The sequence below is a fragment of the Panthera tigris genome, chromosome B2 (genome assembly GCF_018350195.1).
Source record: "Panthera tigris isolate Pti1 chromosome B2, P.tigris_Pti1_mat1.1, whole genome shotgun sequence".
In the NCBI taxonomy this organism is placed as follows: domain Eukaryota; kingdom Metazoa; phylum Chordata; class Mammalia; order Carnivora; family Felidae; genus Panthera; species Panthera tigris.
Window position 1 is genome coordinate 43,127,558 of NC_056664.1, and position 16,853 is coordinate 43,144,410.

The window sequence follows — 16,853 nt, forward strand, 5'->3', positions numbered from 1 at the left end:
GCAGCTGGGTAGCTGCGCGCGCGGCGCGGCAGTGGCGGGGAGCGCGCGGCTATGCTTGCCCCGGGGCTGGACTACTGAATCCACTCCGTTCCACCGCTGGACTCGACCTGGGAGGGGGCGCCAGCGCACCCAGGACGCGGTGCCCCAAGGGACCCCACTCCACGCTGCAAACTGAAGCCCCCTGCCTCCCCAGGCCACACACATCCCCGCGCCCTTTCTCAACTGCCACCGCGGGCGTTCCAAAAGCTCCGGCAAGATCTGCACCTCCCGGGTCTCCCAACCCGCCAACCCGACTGCTCTGCATCGCCACCGCTGGCCCTCGTCAGACTCCTCCCGGCAGTCGGCTTCATCGAACTTGATTTCTCACCTCCTCGGCCCCATCACCTCCATCATCCCCTTTCCCCCCGTCTCGCCTCCACCCCCCCAATTTCCTCCTCCTCGCCCCTCATTTCCACCCTCCTCCCCCTCCCCCGGCCACTTCGCTAACTTGTGGCTGTTGTGATGCGTATTCCCGTAGATCCGAGCACCAGCCGGCGCTTCAGCCCTCCCTCCAGCAGCCTGCAGCCCGGCAAGATGAGCGACGTGAGCCCGGTGGTGGCTGCGCAACAGCAGCAGCAGCAGCAGCAGCAGCAACAGCAACAGCAGCAGCAGCAGCAACAGCAGCAGGAGGCGGCGGCGGCGGCGGCGGCGGCGGCGGCAGCGGCGGCCGCCGTGCCCCGGTTGCGGCCGCCGCACGACAACCGCACCATGGTGGAGATCATCGCTGACCACCCGGCCGAGCTCGTCCGCACCGACAGCCCCAACTTCCTGTGCTCTGTGCTGCCCTCGCACTGGCGATGCAACAAGACCCTGCCCGTGGCCTTCAAGGTAAGCTGCGGCCACCCCCCGCCCCCGGCCGAGCGCCGCGGGACCTGCCGGCCGGCGTCCCCATACCCGCGGGTCCCGGGTCCCGGACAGCCTCTGAGTCCTCCTACCTTGGTGGCTCTGACCCGAGAGACCCCCGACTGGCTCTCCTCCTCCGGATCCCTCGGCGGGCTCCGGGCGCATGACCCCGCTCAGATCCTTCCCTCACCCACCTGTGCCGGCAGCCACCACCTTGGCCCTTGACCCCCTTATCCTTTCATTACCCCTCGTTCTAACCCACTCCTCTGAGCCGTCTCTCCTCCTCGTAGGAGCCCCTAGGTGCCCACTCTTGGCGCCGCCACCCCGGCTTATTCCACCCCGCCCCCATTCCCCAGGGGTGAGGAGCCCCGGCCTCCTCCCACGGGACTCCCGAGTCCACCGCGCTGGGCAGCCCACCCTCCCGACACCACGGGCTGCCCGCGCCGCCCTCCCCGGGGTCCCGCGCGCCACTACCCTGTCCTGTCCCAGCCGGACGCCCCTCCGCCCGGCTTGGCGCCCCCTTCTCTAACCCGCGTGAGCCTCAGCGGCCGCGGCCCCTCCCGGACTCGTGGGCCAGTGTTCGTGGGGTGCCGGCGCCGGGCGTTCGCGTCCGGGGCGGGGCGCCGGGTGCCGGCTGCAGCGCGTGGGCCGCATGACCGGTGTCCAAGAGGGTCCCTGGCGAACCTAGGGACTCTGGGAGCGAGTGAGGGGGAGGCAGGACGGGGGCGTTTGCTCGGCTCGCAGACCCGCGCCAGTTCCCGTTACCGGGAGGAAGGCGGGGCCGCCAGGGTCGCCGCGCGCCCCGAGGCGGGAGAGCCCCGGAGTCCCGCGCGCTGGACCCTCGAGTGCGGGGAGGAGGCCAATGGAGGGGGCGGGGGCTCGGGCCGCCTCTGGGGGTCTGGACCCAGCTCCCCGCCTCGCCCCACCTGGGAGGGATGAGGGAAACCCGTGAAATGCCTTTGGCTCGCTCGCTTGGAAAACGGAGGTGAAAGTTTGTGGATTTCTCTTACTGGTACTTTTAAAGGACCTAAATCTCAAAGGGCCCTTCTGTTTCTGAAAGGTCGTGGGAGGCTCCGGCGGGTGGCCAGGGCGCGGAGGAGCGACCCCCGAGGCCTGAGAGCGCTCCCGGGGCGCCCGCGGCCTCCTCCGCCCGCCCCGCCGACCCGTTAGTTGGAGGGCGGGTGTCTGCAGCCGGAGCGGCAGGCAGCGGCTAGGCAGGTTGAGGGTGCAGGGTCCGAAGCCTCTCGCAGCGGTCGGATGGTGTTCCGTGAGGCGGTCTAGGTTTCCCGGGACGGCCTTCGCCAGGGGGAGACGCGGAGCCCCCAGGGCCCGGCACGCACCGGGTTGATGGGGAAACGGTGAAACCGGGCAGTCCACACTCGCGGGACTGGACGCCCGAGATGGAGGGGGCGGTGAGCCAGACAGGGAGGAGAGCACTCCCAGGAAGACGCTTCCGGCCCTGTCTAGCCTCTGAACTTGTGAAGGTGGGCCTGGGTCCCTGGGTTTTGGGATCTGTGGAGATCAGGGTAAGCAAGGCCTGGGGGGCCGGGGGTAGTGAGGAATCGTGCCAGCCCCGCCACTGTGCACCCTGGGGCCAAACTCCCACAGGCCACTGGCAGTTCCCAGTTGTGGATCACCCCCCTCCCGCCGCCGCCCCACGCACCAATTCAGATTCCGTGTGTGGGTGGGGTGGAAAGGAAGAGGAGTCCAGGTCAATTAGAGCTGGTTATCTAGATGGGTCTTACATCAGAACAGAAATCAGAATGAATTGTTAAGGAAAGGGGATGTTGCATTCTGGGGCAAGTTTCATTTTGCAGTTGGTTCAAGAAATTGTGTGTGTGTGTGTTTACCGTTCCTTTTCTCCCTTTATAAACCACCCATTTTGTAGGTTAATGTTTTCCTCCTTGAAATATGAAAAGCTCAGAATGTATGTGAATTGTAGAAATTCGAATTTCCATAACAAGAGATGTCTTTTACAACATTCATCGTCCACAGGCCCAGAATGTTCTAATTCGCCTTAAGCGAAGAGTGGAAATTTGTTTCCACCTCCCCCCCCCCCCCCCCCCCCCCGCCAAACCCCTAAAAACACAAACAAAAAACCTGGATGAAAACAGCAACTACAAATAAGTAGCTTTTTTGTCCCCAAATGCCACGTCAGGCATTCAAAATCAAGATATATGAAAATAGATGGGTAGGTACTTACATTTTAAAAAATATCGTTTAGGTGTTAGGGTATTCTACATTCCGTTCTTTCTGCTAAACATGTTCAATGTATAATTGTCTTGAACTATTTTCCTACATTTATGGTCCTGAGTTGATTTTGAGCCTTGGTATTTTGGATAGAAATGATCTTCTTGGTAGAACGCAATGAATTTGCATGGAACTTGACAGAATGCAATGTCCTTTGAGCTATTCTCAGATATTTTGGTTATTTTTAGGTTTTCTCATTACCACCCTTTAAAAATGATTTTGAAAATAAATTGTTTTCTTTGCTACTAATCATCCTATTGTTAATTACAGAGCAGTTTTACTTCTGACCTGTAAGCAAAACCATAGATTATACATGACCATATTAAATTGAGTATTTTAATTCGTATTGATTGAAAAATAAATTGAGTTAACTTAAAACATAATTCGCTGTGTTCTCCAACCTCCATACCTGTATTTAACAAAATTTAGACAGAGGGTGATATCTGAGATCCACTCAGTATATAAGTTTTGTCTCTGCTGAGAAAGATGTGTAGAGATTTGGAACATCCAGATTTTGACATTTTTTATTGTTTTCATCCGAATGTTAGTAAAAACGATCTCCCTTTACCTTTCTTTTGAGATAAAAGCCTGAGATCAGTAGACTTTCTACACCCTTGTAACGTAATCAAATACATCTGCAATGAAGAAATAATATGAAGAAGTCTCAGTTTTAAAAGTGGTGACCGCAATTTGGCTATCATATTTAGCGCTGTGTACAAAGTTATTGTGTTGTTGGGTGGATAGTAGGTAGGTAAACATACCTAAAAAACACATACAGAACTTAATTGTTGAGAAATCTGGTATTCCAATTAATATATATATTGAGCCCATAGTTTATATCCGTGTCACTGAACTCAGCACTATAGAGAATCAGAAATGAGCTCAGTACATGGGATTTTGATGTGTTAATTTAAAATGATGCTTCAAAATGATATTGACAGTGTATTATATTAAGACATAAGTAACATATTAGTGTCGTTCATCTGATCTTGTTTTGGGATTATACAAGAATACTTAATGATTTGTTTATATGCAGCACGTAAAACTGCAAAGACACCTAGTATGTTTTAAAATATGCAAAGCTGTTTATTCGCATTATATTTTTAACAAAGTTCTGCAGTTTTGTAATGTTCAGTCCTTCCAGGTGTCAAGGAAATGGAAATAAATATTTTTAACATTTCTTTCAGGTGTATCTCACTGAACGCTTAAAATAGTTAAGGGATACTATTAGAGGATCCCATGCCCTTTCTGTCCTAGATAATTCTAGCGACCAAAAAAAGAAAAAAAGAAAAAAAAAGTTTGCAAATTCAGTTCGTTAGCTAATGGTCTGGTAGAAATAGTGGTGAGAACATGTCAGCCTTATATCCAGTAGCACCCTTACAGTCAGAGGTCTGTCAGCATTTCCACCATGAAGCCTGGTGTTCAGGGTTTATAACTCAGTTGCTTTAAATAGCTTCAAGCTGAAACACTATGCAGAAATTTTAAGTCCAGATGTATATTTTAAAACTAAAAATGGTGCAAGGCTATTGTGCTGTTTTAAGTTAGGGAACACTGGACTGTGTACTTACCAGTATCATATGTTTTTCTGGCAACGTTAAAGAAAGAAAACACATTTTTAGTTATATGATCTATTGCTCATAGTTAATTCTATATGTTTAATGATACCTTTCAGTATTTGTCATAAGTAGAGTTTCAAAATGACGGAGCAATTTCTATTTGAAAATAATTTTTTTTCAACATCATTGGCCATTTTTCCTCTTCAAAAACAAGTATGCAACTAATAAATATTTGACATTAGGGAGTTGTATTTTCCTAAGGTATATAATGATTAGGCTTTCTGTTTGTGTCTTTATGAATGTGATTATACCTAAACAAAGGAGAACAGATTATTAAATCTTTTAAAACGTGGTTAAGTCAACTATGCATTATTAAGTAGAATTATGTAAATTATGATAGATTTCAAGTTGTGTGAGGACAGATGCATTTCTTGTTCTGCCTTTAGATGCAATATGAATTGAAGTTTAAAATTTTAGGACTGAATATATAAAAGGTAACTGAAACAAATAATTTTAGGAGGAAAATACATTTTTAAAAAATTTAAAGGAAACTTCTCTTTGGAAACAGGCATGGTTAAGATATCTTTCATTATTTTCTCTCCTTTAGCATTGCTGTTTGTCTCCTTTGAAAATGCCAGAACATTCATTGTTAGATGATCTAAACCAGTTTGAAACATGGCACATAAATTCCTAGCTTATACTGATATAATTTCCCAAATTTTTCTTTGACATATATTTTTTAAGTTATGAAATGGTATTTTATATTGCATTTATTTTTTCTCTGCAATTCAGTCAGGTTTTCCTGAATTCTAGGTTAAATTCTAAATATTCATTATAACATTTGTGAAACGTTTTACTAGTTTAAAGTTATCTTTAAATAATTGCCATAAGAATTAAAGTTTTCCATTTTGCAATTGCTCCCTAACAGCTTTTGATTCCAAAGAAAGATTTTATCAGACTTTATCTTGAAAAATAATTATATTTCAATTTTGCTGCAGGGACAATGTGCCAAATGATATTGGTCTGTTAAGAGCAATTGATTGGTTAAAACTAGACTTCTGTCCATGGAAATGTCATAGGCAATTTTAATTTCCATGCAAAAATACCACAAAAACAATTTTAAGGGCCTGAGGTAATTCTCTATTGCTGCTTTTTTAGGGTAATTCACAGATTTAGTCATAAGGAGTCTCATCTAAAATTTCAGTAGCTTCTAGAGTTAAGTATCCTTTTACTTTATTTTGTACCAGCTTCGTATCATATGGTTTAAGTGCTAGTTATAGTGAGGTGTGCTAAATAAAGGAACTTTTTTCTCTGTTCTAAAATGTCAGGACACAAAATTACTTCCCTCTTCCCCCTGAAGTTTCTTGAATTTGTAGACTTTATATTTTAAAAACACCCAGAAATGTAATTGTCAAGATTTCATCACAAACTGTTCTTTGCAGAACGGATCTTTTGTGTTGGGTAGTATGGAAACAAATTTTAATGTGTGCTTACTCCTAACTAGTTAAAGAGCGATTTTTGACTGCTCTCTACCCCTTAAAATGTTTTCCATTGCTTGGGTTTGGTACAGATGAAATGTGTAAAAATTTCTTGATTCTTTTGGTTTTCTTTTAGATAAACACAGTTGAGAATCTCTGAGGGAAACTTTTTAGCTTCAGAGATCTACTTTTTTTTTTTAAACCCTCTGACATATAATTATACTTCTGATTGATATAAAGTCAAATACAGTACTCCCTCCCTCTTTTCTTTCCTCAGAAAAACATTAGGCATCAGATTTGGTAGAGTGAATCGTAGAAAAACCCCCAATATATTTAGCCATTAAAACAGCAGCCATAACAGGAAAAGTTGTCACCACATTGTTGTGAGCATTTCATTTTTAGGCCAAGTTCTAAGCCTCATAGAAGACTCACACAATCTGTGATTACCTTTTTGTTTTGTTATTAAGTGGAATACGTAAAACATACCAATATTTAATGTGGTCATTATTTTGCTTAAGCAAAGAAAAGTGGATTTGTGTATTTCACTCTTAGGGATCTTTTCTTTCATATTTTTCCATATTGAATCAATTTTCCTTTTCTTCTAAGTAAAAAAAAGTCCATTATGTTAAAAATATGCAGTAAAATAATAATGTCCCAGAACTCTTGAAAATCTTTATATTGGGGCAGATTTCTTTCTTTCTTTTTTTTTTAAATTTAGCCAGACAGAAGTGAAACCCATCAGCAGCCATCTTCTATCTCTCAACAACACCAAAAACAAAAAAAAAAAACCAAAAAACCAAACACAAAACACAAAACAAACATTTCAGGACATGAAGTAGAGAATTACATGTCCAATTGAATGCTTTCGGGATGCTTATAAGTGAAAGCCCATGTTTAGCACACAGCAGACTTGGAACTGAAGTTAGCCTCCTCATTTTACAAAAAGAACATCATTACAATTACACTCTACTTATATGGTATATTCTATATTATGTAGACTTAACAATATTATTTCTAATTTATATTGGAAAACTGTGGTTCCTGGAGATGAAATTATTTGTGTGACATCATAGCAGATGTATAAGAGAGGTGAGAAAAAAGAGCGGCCTCTTGATTTCAGGTGCATTCATTTTTTTCCGAGCAGTACAAACCTTTCTGCCTTCGTTAGTATGCTTACTGGTTCCATATTTACTTTGACATCAAAAGCCACACAGCAGGTGCTAAAACGCGATATGCTGAGTGTAAAAAATGTCAAACTTTCAGATGAATACTGGCCAAACATGATCAGTTGTTTCAGTGTCTTCAAATGTTCACATTTTTGGCCTTGGGAATTCAAAAAAATTGAAAAGCATATTGTGTCCAGTAGGAGTACAGCATTACCTCTATTCCATAGCCCCTTGAGACATTAGATCAAGGGTGCAAGGAGGAAATCATGTCCTCGAGGGACTGGCCCCTGACCTGGGAGATTTCTCAGACTGAACAGAGTAACCAGGAGGATAGTCAGCAATTCCCTCTTCTCTAGGACAGAAAAAGTTGTCAGAAAACCAGTTGGATTGCAAGAGCATGTTGCTGTTACTGGGAGATGCTGACTCAGCCTTTAACTGGTTCTCTCTCTTAGAGTGTTAGCTGGGAGCCTCACAGACTATTTGCTGTGGGAGGTGGTGCCCTTCATGGAGCTCTTTCATCAGTTTCTTTCAAAAGAATTTACCAAACACTTACTATGTGCCAGGTAATGTTTGGGCACTGGGCATTTGGTGGTGAGCAAGACTGATGAAGGCCCTTCCCTCATGTAGTTTCCAGTGTATAATCTGGTTTCCTGGGAGTGAGTCTCACAGCTTTGGTCTAGTATATCACAAGGATTAGGTAGATCACTAATATATGTACGTGGAAATGAGGATCATTTGAGGGCAGCGGGATGCTGTGGAAGTGGGCTCTAGAGGGAAGGCTATAGGATTTTAAGCTGAATAACGAAGTGTTAAAGAGGGAATGGAATTGAGAAACAGCCTAAGAGAAAAGCAAGGGCAAAAAAAAAAAAAAAAACAAACAAACAAAAAAAAAAAAAATATATATATATATATATATATATATATATATACATAGACAACTTTTTTGCATGGTTGGTTGTTTGCCTGGCCAGAATAGAGGCTGTGTAGGAGAGGAGGACTGGGATGGGGGTCATGGGTGGGGAGAACTCAGCCCTGAAGCGTAGTTACGGTGTCTGTTTTATCACACTATAAAAAAGTTGCTTTAATGAGAGTATTTACAAATTGCATTGGGAGCATGGAATTAAATGCTTAGGTTTGCCTTGTGGAAATCTCGACAAAGGAGAGGGCCAGCACTAGGCGCAGAAGGGTCAGTGGGATATTTGCCAGACAGGCGAGGGCACATGGGTGTTATTATCAGAGGCTGGTGGGCTACCTTAGCTGGAGCCATTGCCTAGTAACCACCAGGGCATCTGGAAGCTGAATGAGGAAGAGGCGGAAATAATCTGAATGTAGGATCCTGGAAGTTAGTGGAGAGAAAGGATATTATCGAGGGCAGGGGGTGGGTAATGGATCAAGAATAGTGTGTTTATGTGACAGTGCAGCCGGTGCAGCCTGTCTCCCCCAGCGGCATTCCCTTACCAGGCTTCTTGTTAAACAGGGGCGCCCGTTTGCGAGTCAGCTGACCTTGGTTGCCAGTGTGATCCCTAGCCCTGGAGCGGTGCAAATGTTTATTGACCTCAAAGACCGATTGTCTGGATCCTTCCTTGACTGAGTTCATGTGTTGCAGGTTAGCTGTTGAAGGTGAAGGAGGCATCTGTGTCATTCCAAAATGGCAGATGGGACAAGACAGAATCAAGTTTGGCCAAGGGTGTATTTTGGATCTGTACCACTCATTTGTCAGTGACCGTTTTCGTCCTCGTTACGTACCTTTTATTCTGCACCTAGACTTTAAGTTTCTTGATGGCTTTGTCTGTATCTAACCCCGGAGTGGGCATTCAGTAATTATTTGCAGTGTGATTAAAAGCTGAATATGTAGCCCAAAGTAGGGAGATGAAACGTAGTGCTGGATACCCCACCATATTTAGGCTTCCATATAGCCGGGAACTCTGAGATTTCATCCGAATGTCTTCTCCCGTAGAGCTGACCAGACTTTCTTTTTTTAGCCTGTGATCTGGATGAGACCACACCTCGGGGCGCTCCAGGCTGCAGACAGGCGGTGCCTTAATATGTACGATGCAATCTGCAGATGGGGCATCAGCCTTCATTCTGTGGCATAATTCCTATGGACAACCTAACATGGGGATTTAATAAAAATGTACATGTATTCTGTGAAGAATCCAGCAACAAATGAAGGAAACTTTTACTGCCTTTGAAATGGGTGGACCCTGAAACGTTGGTCTGTTTGAAGTGGCATCCTGACCCGTATGCAGATGCTTCATTCCTGTCTGCCATTACTGGACTGGAGCACTAAATCCTGATAAGACACATCATTTACAGTGGGAATATAGTCTCAACATCATTTACACTGGGAATATAGTCTCAGTTTTGAAGCTTTTCTGATGTGCCATTATTGCCGCTGTGTTTCCTGTTTTATGTAGGTGGTGGCCCTGGGAGAGGTACCAGATGGAACTGTGGTTACCGTCATGGCGGGCAACGACGAAAATTATTCTGCCGAGCTCCGAAATGCCTCTGCTGTTATGAAAAACCAAGTAGCGAGGTTCAACGATCTGAGATTTGTGGGCCGGAGTGGAAGAGGTAGGTCTCTGGTTTTTAATATTGATAGTGGAATAAACATATTAGGATCTTCTGAGGAAATGTAGGCTAGTGTGTATACAAATCAGCACCTTCTTCTGCTGAATAGAAATACTGAAGGTTTTATTTAAGTATGTCCAGATGAAGTTGAGTGTGTTTTTGAGTACTCAGGCCTTTTTCATTTGTTTTATGATATTGAAAATTCAAACAGTGTTTTCAGAAAAACTGGTCCCTAATTCCACTGGGCGTGAGCACATTAGGTGGAGAGAACAGTTGGAGGTTTAAGTTCTGAATTATGAGATGCCAAATGGCTGAATAAATTGAGTGGCAGAGAAGAAAGAAAAAAGAATGCGATGGATCAATTTCCTGATAGTATCAATTTTGTTGTAAGTCGTAGCTAGGACAGCCGGCCTAATGTTCTTCACTTATCTATCACGTTACCTCCCTATGATTTAACTTACTCTTGTAATAAGATTCTATTTAGAAAACATCATAGTTTTTTACAGAAGGCTGTACAGAATGATGTGTTACGCATGCTAGAATGACTGTATAGAGTTGCCCAGACACACGAGTGATTAAGACTCTAAATAATTCCCACATTATTTGAGGGTCTCCCCCAACCGCATCCATATTCAAATATTGGGAGTCCTTAAAAAGATCATAAAATAGAAAACAATTTCTTTTAGGATTCTCATAGCTGTTTCATAGGGGGATTAATGTTTTAGAAAATAGTCTCTAAGGAAGCCAACATTTTGCCTTTTATTTTTCCCGTGGAGAGAATTTTAATAGTCCTTCATGAGAAGTATTCTGTTCATTTATGTATTTACTGAATCTAATATTTCCATTTTAAGTGTTTCGATACGAAGAGAGAAAATAGACCACTTTAGGACTGAGGTGAAATAAATTATAACGACCTATGGAAGGACTTCTACCCAGGTTTGAATTAGGAAATAAGAAGCGTCAATTTTTAAGCCATGTCCGATAATTGCTCTTTAGTTTGGATCAGATGTCATATTATTACCATTGTAAAAACTTGATAAGGGAAATTCAAGCAAGGCTGTTTCCGATGAGTAGTTTTAGTTTACTTTCTAGGAACAGGGCCAAGAAGCTGTACTTTTTAACTTAAAAAAAAAATGATGCATGCTAATGAGATACTGTCACTGAAAGGTTGTTTGAAATAAAATGAGGCTCAGAACCTCTGGTCGACTCAAAACTAAAGGGGTTATCTCTGCATCAGGTTTAGTTTACTTTCATTAAAAGAAAAAAAGACACATCCTATCTCACTGTTGACTGATTGGGTGTCAAGTGTATATTCTTTTTTTTTTTTTTTTTTTCTGTTAACTGGTACAGGTCCACAGTACAATAAAAGTTTCTCTTTTTTCTAGTAGGAATCAAGAACAATTTGAACATGATGATTTACCTGCATGGTCTGAATTGCATCTTTCTTCTTATGTAACCTTATTTTGTTTTTAATTAGAGTAATGAATTTCTGTATGTAAAAGACTGGACACTATACCTTACAGATTCAAGCTAGTGTTTCCATTTACCTTACCTTTGTATTACATAGATGCTGCATGACTTTTCTCTGATCAATTTGAGTAGAAACTATGGCAAAGTGATAGTGTACTTTGTAAACCCTCAACATATTTATTTAAGAAACTTCAAAGAGAAACAAAGGGTGTGCACTGTTTTACTATATTGGCTTTCTGAGTTTTGGCTGGTTTCCCAAATAGCAATTTTTATATTTAAAAAAAAAAAAAAGACAGACTTAACTGCTTGCAGACTTTTCACGCATGGAAGATGAAGAAAGCTTCTTTTGATGAAGTGTAATTATGTCCAAACAGAGCTGACCCCCTCCCCCTATATTTCTTATGATCTTAACTGAAGAAAGTAGGATTTTTCCTTTGAAGCAGCCGGGACTTGGTGGAGGATCTGAAATGCTACAGTCTGTTGCCAGAGGCAGGATGGAGAAATTGGTCCAGACTTGTCTTCGAGACTTAGATTGGGGGTTGGGGGGGGGGGGAGCGGGTGGAGAGAGAAAGAAAAATTGATTTATCACTAATAATAGATTTTTATATCATGGCATGAACGTTATGTGAAAGGAGACAGTAATATCAAACTAAAATGGAGAGGAAAAAAAGATAGCACTGATAAGGGATACCATTCTTTGAAAAAAAAAAAAAAAAGGGTCAGTGTTTCAGTGGCAGGAAACCCTTTAACCTGCCTGTGTACCTGACCTGCTTTCTAAAAAAACTCTTTCCGGCTTCCTCTTTGATTTTCACACTTCTACATTCCTCCTCAGTTAGGAAGTCTGGATCATCATCACGATGAAGATGAAAATACCATTGTATTTTTTTTCCCCCCAGCCATTTAAAATTTCTCTTTTGAGTAGCCTTAAAAAACGACAGCCAGCAAGTTTCTTGAATGTTAACACTTTTTCTTTTCTTTTCAGTGGTAGAGATATAAATTCTCAGAAATTGAAACACAGTTTTTAGATTTATAAGGGAGGCCCTTCACTACTTACTTTGACATTATGGGTTATCAGCTGACTTTTGAAAGTACTTTGAATTAACAGTAGAGCATCAGTGACACTTGTATTAAGTTAGGAGTGGCTTATGTTTTTTAGTTGTCGTTTCCTTTTTTCTCCTTTATATTTTCAACAGAAATATGTGTTTGCTGTTGAAACAGAAATATTTAGTCCTTAAGTTTTCTTGGTGTGCTTCTTCACTTTCCTATCAAACATGCTGCTTTCAGTTTACAAGCATTTGTAAGTACCTGCACTGTGCAGAGCAGGGCACTCTATCAATCTAAGGTGTAATCCTTGCTTGAAGTCTTCCCCTACTGACTGTTCCTCACAGCCTCTCAGGCTAGGTTAGAACTATCTTTCAATGACAGGTCCGATGTTTATCTCAAAAAATAATATGTCTTAAGGACATAATAATTTGGAAGTAGTTCCTAGATGAAGCCAAGGATGGTCGCTCAGTTGTCTCATGAGCTAGCTCCCTAAATAGGAGCCTGCATTTTTTAAACAGAAGCCTGAATTTTTTTTTTATCACTTATGGAAAGTGACAAGCAGTGGAATTTGGTAAAAGGTTTTTTCAAAACTTTTCTGAAAATGTAAGTAAATCGTGAATACTCCTGTAAACATTTGATGTAGGAAATTGGTTATTACTTTTAAGGTGAAAAACCAGTTGCTTCGTTGGGTGGTAGTTTCTGGAAGTTTCTTGAACATTATGTTCATGTTCCTTCTGAATGGGCAATAAGAGGTAGAAGGAACCTCCTTGATTTCTATTTCCGTTGTTAAAGTACATCTTGTTCCTCAGGATTTGATTTAGCAGATTGTAGTCGTACTTAAATGCTTGTTTGTCCCCCCTGCCCCCAAACCCACCTGTTTTGAAAAAGAAATGTTTATTGGTAATGCGATGAACATTTAGATGCTTCATACTCACAGAATGAATTTTATAATTGGCTTTTGTTCTTACGCAAGGTGTTTGAATTTGGGAAGAACATCGATGACTTTTAATAGTCTAAGTAAGATGTGAAAGTCTCAAATAGAAGTATTCCCAGAACCAGTTTTTGACAAATTCACGGACTGTATTGCTAGCAAGTTACTTACCCTCATTAAGGACAATCGAGACATATACATCCTTGATTTATTAAGATTCACGGCATGGATGGCAACTGCCTTCCAAGCACTGTCCTTGGAGGATTGCAGTCCTGGCTCATGGACCATTAATCTGACCCAGAATGTCATCTTCTAGGGTTTAATATAAATTGACTTTCAATCTAGGGAAACAGCCCATTCACTCCTCCAGATCTCTACATTGTTTTGAGGTCTTGATCTGGATCCAGTGGCTTCCTAGTCAACATTCTAATCTCCAATTCTATAGATTCTGAGTTTTTTGTAATTAGCTTAGACTCCCAGCTGCCTTTTTCTTCCAGTTAGCCTGAATGTTTATAATAAATCCTCTGGTCCCTACCCAGACAACTGCATTTCTTAAACCCATGTAACATTCGATCTATAATGGATGAAATATGATAGATCAGTGATACTTAACAAAATTAATGCTTTCATCATCCTGGCTGAGATACTACATTAGTGGATTTATATTTACTGTTTCTTGGTCTTATAGAGCTTATTGGGACATGTGCAGAAATAAATTATCTAATTAATTGTTTAGGATGTTCTCTGACAAAGAAGAACACTGATTTTAAACTCTGGAAGACCTGGGTTCAGACCCTGATTTTTTTCTTCTTATTAGTTGTGTGGTTGAATTACTAAGCCTCCCTGGGCTTTGGTTTCCTCATTTGTGAAATGGGGGTGATGAACCTAACTGGATACGATTAAAATGAGATAATGTAATTATTATAATTATCTTATAGATAAATGAGATAAAAAGGCTGGCATTTAATAGTTTTCTAATCAATATTCATCTTTTGCTGTCCTCCCTCCTCCCCCACTTCTGTTTTTCCTCCCCCCCCCCCTTTTTTTATATTGGCCATGGAAAAGCATAGCCAAAGAGACTTAAAACTATATATATGGAGTAACAAACGATGTGTGTCTTAAACATATTTTAGGAACTTACATGGTCTGGGTTGAAAAGAAAACCCATTTACTAGATTTGACAGCCAAAGACCTGTTCTACATTAAGCCTTGTATATAACCTGTTCCATATTAAGCTTTGAAAAGATTGCATTAAACTCTGCATTGCTACATATTGTTTAAGATTTGTGTTTTGATTTAATACCCTCAAGCTTTCAGTAGAGGGAAAAACAGTCTCTGACCAAAAAACAAAACAAAATGAGCTGTTTCAAGGTCTGTTACAGGAGCAGGCCAAATGAATACTCTGGCCTGAGATCTCTGAAGGTTTTATTGAGTCACTGTTTCACGCCCACCTTTTCCTGTCTTGTAACAGTTTGCAGTTTTGACTATCTGACATGACTAACCGTTGCAAATCTAACTGATTACAACTGTCAGTGAGTCTGTGTAGCAGAGTCTGGTATCTTCTTCTGGAGAAAGCAAACATCCGATTCTGCTACCAAACTTTTCTGTCTTTCCCAACCCCCCACCCCCCATTCATCACCTTCAGCTCATTAATTTGAAACATCAGATGTAATATTTCAATGAAGCACACCCTCTGCTAAAAGCAAAAATTCGTATTTATATTGGGAGATGTCATATACATTTAGCAAAACATAAGTCACTGTCAGGGAGTTATTTCAAGACTTAACAGCAAGGATGGGTGTTTAGGGAAAGGGGGTGGGCAGGGAGGAGAAAAACTTTGTTCCAGTAATGATGAAATCATCCTACCACAGGCACATTAAGGCCAGGACAGGAGACACTGGCTCCTGTTAAAATGATTCCCATAAGAACCGTCCTCTTTCATCTTCTTATTGTAGTGCAGTTAAGCAAATGAAATGCTAAAGCCATGTGAAGTAAATAACATAATCAACAGTGATTTACTATTGTTCTCTCATGGGGTCATGACCTAATCCTAAATAAAGATGTCTAAAATTGTCTGTGTTTGGATGTGTTCCTGATGGTGGAGAAAACTGAAAGGAGGAGAACCTTCCTCAAGTGGACCAGAGTTTCTGTTTTCATTACAACTGTGGCCACTGAGCAGCTTTTCTGGGAACCGGAGCCCTCTTGTATAGCGCGGCGATGGAGGCGATGACCCACACACGCCATGTGTGTGATCACTGTGTAAAGTGGCCGTCCCAGGCTTTCTAACTTAGAACAAGGAGTCCTGACCCTTGCGTTGGTTTCATGAGCTCCTCAGAGATGCCGACGCGCAATTTCTGGACGTCTATGCTGCTCTGTTATCATCGGTACTGTCTTTTTATATTCACTATGGATTTTCCCCTTTACATCTGCAGGCAAGAGTTTCACCTTGACCATAACTGTCTTCACAAACCCTCCCCAAGTAGCCACCTATCACAGAGCTATTAAAGTTACAGTGGATGGACCCCGGGAACCCAGAAGTAAGTACTTGCCTTCCTATTGGAGATGGTAACAGGGTGTGTGGAGACCCCCCCCCCCGCCCCGAGAAACTAATCCCAAGGAAGTTAGTGCTACTTTTATTTAATGGTTTCTTTGCAGAGTTTGCTACCTGTGTTTACCTGTGTGTATTTTCACGAGGGACAGTTAGTCAAACTTCACAGTTGGTAGAAAATCAAATCACACTTTTGATTTTGCCACAAAATCGCTAAGGCCTACACCACTTGGGGACACGAGTGGACAATTATTCAGTCACTGTAACTCCTTGCTAAGGCATTCTGCTCCCCCACTGCACACAATAGATAGGGCAGAACAGACCCATGAGAGCTGAGGAAGAAAACAACAGTCTGCAAAATCTTGAGCTTAGTCAAAAAGCATTTGCGTGTGTTTCCCATGGTCTAAGAATGTGTCTTAACTTTTTAGCTCGCCCACTCAATTCCCTTTATAAAGAGCACACTGCTTAATTACAAAGAATTTATTTGCAAATGATAACTTGCTTGATTGTTACAACACTGTTGTTTGGTCATGTTCTGGTAATTGTTATAGATAGTTTCTTTTAACAGATAGAGTCAAACCAGGTTTAAATCCACCTTTGTGTATTTGTCTGTCTGGACATCCAGAAGGTTCATCCAGCGTCTGTTTAAGGTGGTGCCCATCATCCATTTGGGCCAATCAATATGCATTTTCCTCCTAAATCTAAATTGAGACAGGCTTTCTCCGCCCCCCCCCCCCCAAAACCTGATTTGATCAAACTTGGTACAGTACCATTTAGACATATTTAGAGATTAAAGATTATTTGATATATATAACATGAAAAATTCTGTGCCAATGGAAACAAATTGAACTCTGCCTTTGATGAGTGAGCACATTGGACTCCTAGCTATTGTGTTTAGAGAGTTTAATTTGGTTTGTGATGGAGGTACAGCTGGCAGAATATTTGTTGTATAATGAT

General features: G+C 42.2%; 1 protein-coding gene across 6 annotated transcripts in view; it reads left to right on the forward strand.

Annotated features, from left to right (window-relative positions):
• The window catches only part of RUNX2 (RUNX family transcription factor 2), a 259,057-nt gene that overhangs the window by 94,428 nt on the left and 147,776 nt on the right, over positions 1–16,853 (forward strand). For all 6 annotated transcript variants that reach the window (XM_042986483.1, XM_042986479.1, XM_042986481.1 and 3 more), the window contains exons 3-5: positions 518–867; positions 9,750–9,906; positions 15,781–15,885. In XM_042986483.1, coding sequence (XP_042842417.1) covers positions 518–867; positions 9,750–9,906; positions 15,781–15,885 — 612 coding nt within the window. The remainder of the gene's footprint in view (positions 1–517; positions 868–9,749; positions 9,907–15,780; positions 15,886–16,853) is intronic.